The sequence below is a fragment of the Myiozetetes cayanensis genome, unplaced genomic scaffold (assembly GCF_022539395.1).
Source record: "Myiozetetes cayanensis isolate MyiCay16 unplaced genomic scaffold, myiCay2020 scf5-8, whole genome shotgun sequence".
Classification (NCBI taxonomy): domain Eukaryota; kingdom Metazoa; phylum Chordata; class Aves; order Passeriformes; family Tyrannidae; genus Myiozetetes; species Myiozetetes cayanensis.
Genome location: NW_026087742.1, coordinates 111,474,567 through 111,483,727, shown reverse-complemented (window position 1 = coordinate 111,483,727; position 9,161 = coordinate 111,474,567). Strand labels below are relative to the sequence as shown.

General features: G+C 44.3%; 1 protein-coding gene across 1 annotated transcript; it reads left to right on the top strand.

Moving 5' to 3' along the window:
• The first annotated feature begins 574 nt into the window (after positions 1-574).
• Positions 575-7,887, top strand: GATD3 (glutamine amidotransferase class 1 domain containing 3). Its single transcript, XM_050333542.1, has 7 exons — positions 575-784; positions 3,356-3,408; positions 4,169-4,282; positions 4,644-4,763; positions 5,829-5,921; positions 6,108-6,264; positions 6,874-7,887. Exons 1-7 carry the CDS (start codon positions 668-670, stop codon positions 7,000-7,002), a joined length of 783 nt encoding a protein of 260 aa, XP_050189499.1. The 5' UTR covers positions 575-667; the 3' UTR covers positions 7,003-7,887.
• Positions 7,888-9,161: the final 1,274 nt, after the last annotated feature.

Below are 9,161 nucleotides of genomic sequence, written 5' to 3'. Positions count from 1 at the left end.
GTATCTGTGCTTGTAATACTTTCATTGAAATGACTTTGTTAATGAGATATAATAATGTGGCAGGATGAATTAGGTTGGAAAAGACCTCCAAGATCGTCAAGTCCAGCCTTTGGCCGATCACCACCTTATCACCCAGACCATGCACAAAGTGCCACGTCCAAAAGCACCTCCAGGGATGGTGAATCCACAACCCCCTTGGGCAGCCCATTCCAGTGCTTGACAGCGCCTTCAGTGAGGAAATTTCTCGTTATGTCTGGAGTTTGGTTTCCTTAATAAAGAAGGAAAAAGTAAAAACTGAACGAGAAGGGTAAAAGAAACACTAAAAACCAGTGTTTCACAGGGTCCCAGAGAGGCAGCAGTGCAGCTGACATGTGTTGTTTACCCCATTTTCGTTAAGAGCTCTGGCCTAGGTGCCTCTTGCTGCAAGGTTTGTGTTCAAAACAAGTCCCGAGGGTTTATTTCCGTGGGGGTTTTTTTCACTTTTATTCCCAGTAAAAGAAGGCTCGGGAACAAGGGCCCTCAGGGGCCCCTCCGGGCCTCCAGGGGGCGCCGCCAAGGGCGCGGCGGCCTCGGAGCGCGGCCTTTCCCTTTCCCCGCCCGCCTTTCCCCCGACCTGCTCCCCGTTCCTGCTCCCGGTTCCTCCGCTCCCTTCTCCCACCGCCTGGCCATGCTGACCTCCTGCGGCCCGGCCCTGAGCACCGCTCTGCGGCGGGCGGCGGGACCCGCCGGCCTCGCCTCCTTCCACTGCTCCGCCCGGCACCGCCGCTCCGCCCGCGTCGCTGTGGTGAGTTAATGGAGGAGCCGCGGGGGCCGCGCTGAGGAGGAGCGCGGTGGGTTTATTTTTCTATGCCCGGCTCTGCCCGTCTGCCCTCGGCCCGTGCCGAGGAGAGGCGGCTCTGCAGGGGGGTCTCTCCCGCGGTGGGGCGAGTGCGAGGAGGGGGCCGGGAAAGGCTCGCCTAGAGCTGAGAAACTTGGAGGAGGACAGAGCAGGAGTGGGGAAAGGCGTAAAAAATTGACGTCTGCGGAGTTGTTGCTGGCGTGGAGTTGGTTTATAAAGAACAACAGAATGGTTGGAAGGGACCGCAGCGGGGTCATCTGGTCCCACCTCCCTGCTCCAGCAGGGCCATCCCCGAGGATTGTGTCCAGACGGTTCTGGGATATCTCCAGTGAGGGAGACTCCACACCCTTTCTGGGCAACCTGTTCGGTGCTCGGTCACTGCCCAGCAAAGAAGTTCTTCCTCCTGTCCAGGTGGAACTTGCTGGGCATCAGTTCCTGCCCGTTCCTCTTGTGCCATTGCTGGGCCCCCCCGAGCAGAGCCTGGTCCATCCTCTGCCCCCTCCCTGCAGACCCCACAGACCTGGGGGAGGTCCCCTCTCAGTGTGTGCTCTGGAGGCTGAACAGCCCCAGCTCCCTCAGCCTTTATTCATAAGAAGGATGCTCCAGTCCCTCAGTCGTGCTCGTTTCCCTCTGCTGGACCTGCTCTGGGAGCTCCGTGTCTCTCTTGTACTGAGGAGCCCAGGAGAACTTGAAATAGTTTGTGGTGTGACTGGGGGAGGTCCTGAGAGTGCACAGGAAAATATTTAGGCTGGGTTGTGCTCTTCTGCAGGAAGGAGGTAAAGCGTGTAAGAAATACAAAAGGAAGCTAGGAGATGGAGGAGCCAGAGCTTGCCAAAGGAAAATCAAGGCTGTAGATGGTGTCCCATATGGACACACAGTGTTGGAGCTCAGGCCCTTGAAGCTTGAGCTTTTCATAGTCTAGGCGGCATTAAACATAAAGAAATAAGAAGGCATTACATACGTAAAGAAATCTGTTTGGGGCAGAGTTGGCTCTGGAATGGGCAGAATGCTGGTCCAAATGGCTAACAGATAACCCACCAGAATGCTGTCGTTTTAGCAAGTAACAGCTTTTTAAACAGAGGGGAGGAAACAAATGTTATTTTTGACATTTAGTGACATAAATTTCTGACTGTGGTAGGAGACAGATTTGGCACCACGAGGGTACTGAAATAACAGAAGAGGACAGTGTTTTAGTGCTTCGGTTTCAGTGAGTTTCAACAACATTTAAAAAGTGTTGCTTATGAAAGATAATTACAGCACAGTTGCTTATCTATTTTTTCACTCTAAAATAAAGGAAAGATAAAAAGGTTGTGAAGTCAAAGGCAGCTCTTAAATATCAGAACGGGATTAACATGGACAGAAGGATGTTCATGGATTTTGCTCATTTAGTGAAGTGGTGGTGGCATGTCATGTCCCTGGGAGCAGAGAACTGGGTATTGGGGCCTGAAAGCCCCTTCAAGTGTAACATTTTTAGCATTTCTAACTAAGACAGTTTCAGTTCTGAGTTTCTGTTCGTGTGTCTGTGATTAAAAGCTTTTGAGCTTCAAAAAACTGAGGTAAACCCAGGAGGTAAGACAGTAAAGTGAAATAAAAAGAAAAAAAAAAAAAAAAAAAAAGAGGAAAAGAAATTGACTTCCTAACTGGATTTTTTTCTTTCAATACAAACAGCCAAACAAAAAAACCCACAAGAGTTCATCTATATACTTTCAGGAACTACATAACCCTTTGGATTTTTTTTGGTTTTACTTTGTTCTTATAATGGCTTTTGTCCCTGTTTTTTGTTCTTGTTTTGTTTTGGTTTGTTTTTTCAATGTTTTTTCTCTTTCCACTTTGTCGAAGACTCTTCGCTCACACAAAGGTAGATGATTGATTGTGCTTTTTATTCTCCAGTGTGTATAAACAAATTTAAAGTATTATTAGCAGTATTATGAAGGAAAAGCATGGCCAATACAGCATAATTGCACTATTGCATTGAAAGTTATTTGGCTGTTGATCTCTGATGCAGATCCTCAGACAAAATACAGCAGCAGGTAAAGTAGTTTATCCTCAGCGCTACCTCGAAGTGCACTTTTATCCCACTTCTGATTGATGAGCATCTGGATGAGAAGGTGATTCCCATGGATGCGGACACTTCATTAAAAAGATGTATGACACTGAAAACAACCCACTGTGTGCACAGTAAAAACATACCTAAGGATAACATGTCAGTTTATTACCTGGGGAATAAATGTATAAGCCAGGAAATAAACACTGGTTATTTCTGAGCCCTGTGAGGGGTTGCTATAAATAGGAAATGCTGGTTCTGCAGTGTGTCAAAATGGTGACTCCAGTGCTCACAGCATCATGTTCACTGGATTAGTAAAGACCTTGTTGCCAAGTTGTTCTTTTGGGGGCTGAAGGGAGGTTTTTTGTTGTTTGTTGATCCTTTTTTGTTCGTTTGTTTTCATCTTACCTTGTGAAAGATCCTGTAGGAAGTTTTGTGTCACCTGAAATACTCTCTTGGTTTTCTCACTGCAGGTCCTGTCTGGTTGTGGCGTCTACGATGGCACAGAAATCCATGAGGCATCAGCGTAAGCTGCTTTATGAACTAGGCTCCAATAGTCTCTTTTACATTGCAGCAGTCTGTTTAATTTAGTTTTGCTGTCTCTGGCCATCAAAATTAACCCTGAAAGATGTGTGATGAAGCTTCACAGTTTTCTCACAGCATAACTGGGAGCTCAGGCTGCGTTCTTGCAGTACTCAGTGATCGTCCAAAGATGCAGCACAATGTGTGTGATGCCAGAGCAAAGAGTTTGAGAGTATTTTCTTCAGAAACAGAAATTCAGAGGTCCAGAATCAATCTCAAGAGAATTAAGTACAGACTTAATTTCATAATCAGTTTGAGTTTCTGTTCCTGTTACTACTTACTGTTGAATTGTTAATACTTAAGTTGAATTATTAACTCCTGCTGAGAATTAATAAGAGGTGTTTCATCTGGGCCTAAGTTAAATGTATACATGGGTATGTTAAGTGTGGGACTCTTCCATAACACTTTGGAAATTGGAGAAAGGAAGTTATTATTGTTCCTGTTTGGCTTCTTAAAAGCACCAAACAAAATAACTTGTCTCCATCTTACCTGACCCTGCCTCCCAACTGTCTTTGTGTTCTGCTCTGCACTCTGGTGTTCCACACAGGGATTTGGCTGCTCTCTGCTCAGTATGCTTTGGTAGGATGTGTCTTTTTTCCCCTCTTCTTTCAAAATCAGGTGGTGGAATATCTGTAGCAAGACTGAGGGGCCAGGTAAAGCCTCTCTTTAGAGGTTTTCTGCACGTTTTGTCTCCTTTTCCATAGTGTGCTGGTGCACCTTAGCCGTGGGGGAGCTGAGGTTCACATGTATGCTCCAGATGTTCCTCAGATGCATGTTATCGACCACAGTAAAGGGCAACCAGCTGAAGCTGAGTCAAGGTAAGTCTGTGGTTTGTGTGTTTTCCATGACTGCTGAGCCTCAGTCTCTTGGTCTTCAAACACAGCAGCCTCTAACAGCACTTGTAGCACTTTGCTGAGTGCCTCTGGTAGCTTTATGCCAGCCGGTGTTCTGTTTGGAGAGAAAATATTAAATGAGTTTTCTGGACTTTACTATATACAGTCTCTCAGTGCCTGTGTTTTCCAGTAGTAGTATTTTAGAAGTATCAATAACTTCAGTTATTAAATACCACTGTTCTTCTTGCTCCCTCCCTTCCTCCTCATCCTCTGACAAAACTTTATTCCTGCTATTCTGTGTGCAGATTCTTGGTTAATCTCATTGTTTTATTTCTGGTTCTTCAAGGAATGTTTTAGTGGAGTCTGCAAGAATAGCTCGTGGTAAAATTGCAAGCCTGGCTAAGCTGACCACAGCAGACCATGATGCTGTGATATTCCCTGGTGGATTTGGAGCTGCCAAAAACTTGTGAGTGCCAACTAAGCATTAGACTCCTCAACTAAATACTACTAATTAACTTTTTGTAATGAGCCTAGGAGAAGAGAAGGCTTTGGGGTGACCTAATTGCAGCCTTCCAGTGCCTGAAGGGAGCCTACAGGAAAGATGTAGAGGGACTTTTTACAAGGGCCTGGAGTGGCAGGACAAGGGAAAATGGCTTCATATTAGGAAAAATTTCTTTACTGTGAGGGTGGTGAGGCACTGGAACACGTTGTCCAGAGAAACTGTGGATGCCCCATCCCTGGAAGTGTTCAAGGCCGGGTTGGATGGGGCTCTGAGCAGCCTGGTCTAGTGGAAGGTGTCCCTGCCCATGGCAGAGGAATTGAAACTGGATGACCTTTAAGGTCCCTTGCAGCCCAAACCATTCTGTGATTCTTTGAACTATGATTCACGCAGTAAAATCAGGAAGCAATAAATGGCCTTATTTACTACATATATAACTCCTACTTCAAAAGCAAAACTCCTTTTAAAGTCTTGTCTTGTTTTAAATTTTCTGAACAATGATGGTGAGAATTCTGGAGTTTATGTGTTTTCTTACACCTAGAGATGTTTTGTTTTGGGACTGAGGGAAGTGAAGGTAGAACTTCAGTAGTTTCAGGTGTTTGTAGTGTTATTATTCAGTTTCTTCCTGTCTGCCTACCAAAAAAATCCCCTCTTGCATTAGTAATGATAATACAACGGCTAGTTAAAAGATACTAGGTCTTTTTTGCTTTGATAAACATGAACGTTATTTCCCTTTTCTTCTATAGATTTTATTTCTTCTTTGAAAAGATTGCTGTTCCACTTCTCAGTAATCCTAGAAAGCTGATTTCATAATTCTTGTTTCTAGATGTTTGTGTCAAGTAAGGAACTTTCTGACAGACCAAAGCCTGGGAAGTGCAGCATTTTGGCTAAAGCACTGATGTTGAACTAGAGGCTTTTTCAACCACCTTTTAGAAGCGTGTTAAGTTTGTGATGACCCTTTGGAGCCAGTCTCAGGGCAGGTACCTCTGTAGGTTTATACTGAGTTATGCATAAAGTTTCTTCCTGTGACAGATCTACCTTTGCTGTTGATGGGAAAGATTGCAAGGTGAACAGAGAAGTTGAGCGAGTCTTGAAGGACTTCCACAAAGCGGGCAAACCGATTGGGTACGTATGTTTTTCAAGATGTGTGTGTGTGTAGGTGTTTGTCAGAGAAGCAGCAGAGAAAATTCTGAGTGGAAGTTGCCTTGTGATGTCTTTCAGATGTGTAAGGCTGCGTCCATCTGAGTCTTTTCAGTTATTAGCAAGTTTTGGAGGAGTGTAGAATTGCACTTACAGTTCCTTCTGTTGCAGCCTGTGCTGCATTTCCCCAGTGTTGGCAGCAAAGGTTCTCTCTGGTGCTGAAGTAACTGTGGGCCACGAAGAAGAGGAAGGTGGCAAGTGGCCTTATGCTGGGACTGCAGGAGCCATCAAAGAGCTGGGAGCAAAGCACTGTGTGAAAGACGTAACCATATCCTTTCCTGATGATTTCCACGTTGAGAGACAGTTTGGAAACGTGTCATGAAAGGAATGAATACCTGTAGGATCTGGGCTTTTCCACTTAGAGTTTCATGGGAATATATAATGTGAAGCAGATAGCATTTGATGCAGTGCAGGATTAGAGTCTTCTGTGCTCAGCTCTGTAACTGCACAGCTGTGAGTTAGGGTGTCATTCTCAGTTGTTGCCTTAGAAATCACTTGGACACCTGGAAATGCAGTAAATACTGAGTGAAGCTGCACATAAAACTGGCACCAGTTACAACTGGTCAGTTCTCTTTGAGATCTTTATTCTTCTCCTGGAGGCTAATGCTGCAATCAGACTGTACCCTGAGACATCTTATTACTATCAGTGAGTTTTGTGGGTTTTCTTGTGTATCCACAGATTTCTCTTGTGGTGTTTGTGTTTCTGGCAAAAACAGCTTCTACTGTCTTGGATTATAGACTGCAGCTGTCTTCACAGCTGGATAGCATAACATATTTGGAGGTGATTTTTTATGGGATATTGGAGCTGAGAGGTTTTGTCAGCGCTGGTTCCTTTTGCAGACACAAAATATCTGTGTTTTCCTTAACTCCCTTTTACGAAGCTCACGTGGATACAAAAAACAAGGTGGTGACTACCCCAGCATTTATGTGTGAAACAGAATTACACAAAATCTTCGATGGCATTGGGGCAATGGTGAAGAATGTGCTACAACTAACTGGCAAATAAAAAGAAAACTAACACCAGAAATGTTTAAATTTAGGGCGTAGTATCAAATATATCATGGACCAATGGGAACGTTTTCACCTGCTTGACCTGTTCACACTCTAGTGAATGCTGATACCAAGCTGACTGATTCCCAGCTGCAGGAATTTCCATGCCTTTCTGAGGGAGGGGCCTTACAGAGGACAAGGAGCCTGGCCTGAGACACAGAGCATTTTTTTTTGAGCTTTTCCAGCTGGAGAGAGCCGTGTGGATATGTTCTGGAACAAGTCCTCTCGATGCACCAGTGTCAAGCCAGTTCTAACAGGCAAAAGAGACCTGGAGGCCCTTTCAGAAGCTGAGGGCAGATGATTTGTAGGGATTTGGCACGTGTAGTGGCAGCACATGTGGTGATTGAAGAATGGGAATAGAGAGGAATGAGTGCATGGTTCAAGGTTTATATGCCCAGGCCTGTGTCTGTGAACTACAAGCCAGGATCAGCTGTTGAGGGCATAGACATCTTCCACATCTTAATTTAGCTTGGTATTAATTAAAAGATTATATTTTGTTTTTTCCAATTCAAAGAATCCTGTTTTCACAAAGCTGTTCTGAATATCAATCAGCAGCAGGACACACCCTACCTGCCACAAGAGTAGCACTTTGAAAAATTCATCCATTGGCCCATTATAGTTTTAAAAGGTCTCGAAATGAAGGAGAAAATATCCGCTGATGTGACGCACAACTTCCAAGGACAGCATCTGTGTTAAAGCAGTTGTATGACTAGCAGTGGATGGAAAAAGCAGCCTCAGATTATCCTAACTTCCCCTGCTTTAGGGCAATAAAGCTTTCTCCAAAGAAGTGTTATTGAATGTCTGGAATAATGATGTATAAATAAATTAATTTCTTCCTTTATGTCATCCTTGTCGCTTCACTTTTTGTTTGGCTGGTGCATTTTAGCAGTTTCTCTGCTTTTCAGTTCACTTCTTTGGTACATTTTTTCCATATAGAATCCAGCAGAATCTGTGAAATTACATTATGAAATGACAAAGAGAAGGAGTGAAGTTTTACTGTAGCCTGTAATTTTTTGTGACTAAAAAACCCCCATGTTTGGATTCAGATGATTTGGATTTTCTTCTTCAAAGCTGGCAGTGTTTTCTTGGGGGGTTTCACAGAGATTCCCTGTGCAGATCACCACATCCAGTGAGGAATCACACACAGAAACCAAGTCATCCTGGTAGCAGGCATGGTTCATGAAGTGGATTTTGGACATCCTCTGAAACCTTTTTTTGCTTATCCATCAAATTCTTCATGAAATTATCAAGTTGGTAAGAAACAGAATTTAAAACACATCCAGTATATAATTGAGTGCAAAAACTTTATGAGCTTTTCGTGTGCAAAGTGGATGTTTTTAGTATCAATTTTATACACGGAGGATTAGCAGAGTATGGGAGGTCATTGTTCATATAAAATGTAGCAACTTTTTAAAGTGCATGTCTTCCCTACATCAGCAGGAGTTTTCAAAGAAATTTGGTAACATAAGAAAGTATCACAAAACAGAAATGGTGTTTAAATCCTCAAAGGGCAGAGGGAGAACAGCTGCTGCCTGTGCTAACAGTACCTTCCTCTACTTCAAGAGTGGTCTAAACTGAGCTCAGCTCTTCCTCTGAGTTAAATCTTCCCATTAACTCCCTCGCCACAGCAGGGTTATGTGTATGAATTTAGGGTTTCTCCCATCTACAGTTTCATGGTCAGTGCAGCTGTGGTGGCACAAAGCTTTCTCAGATTCTGAATCTTAGACTCAGGTGCCCTGAGAAGTGATGATTTTTCAAAAACATTGCTGTTGCCATGCAGTGACCAGCTGCTGCATGTTGGTGGTTAGATCATCCAGATGGGGCCTCTTTACAGTCCCCTGGCATTCTCCCTTGAATCCAGACACCCAAGCCATGAAGATGCCAATAATCCTCTGTATACCTTCCTGTTCATCCCTGACTTGGTGAATTCCAGGCTGGATTGTCCCAGGAGCACATGCTGACAGTCAAGTGTGCAAATCGAACAGCTCACCTAATGTGGTGTGACAGCTCACTGCTAAACAACAGCAACATTCTCAGATGATGACCTCAAACCAGTGACTGTTTGAGGGCTGGCCTGTGAGTTATGAGAAGAGTTACCAAGGATCCAGCTCCATC

Bases quoted from the DNA above. Each gene is read 5' to 3' on its own strand.
- GATD3 (XM_050333542.1), top strand. From the start codon at position 668: ATGCTGACCTCCTGCGGCCCGGCCCTGAGCACCGCTCTGCGGCGGGCG. The intron at 785-3,355 runs GTGAGTTAATGG...TTCTCACTGCAG, and splicing joins GCTCCGCCCGCGTCGCTGTG to GTCCTGTCTGGTTGTGGCGT. The intron at 4,764-5,828 runs GTGAGTGCCAAC...TTCCTGTGACAG, and splicing joins TTTGGAGCTGCCAAAAACTT to ATCTACCTTTGCTGTTGATG.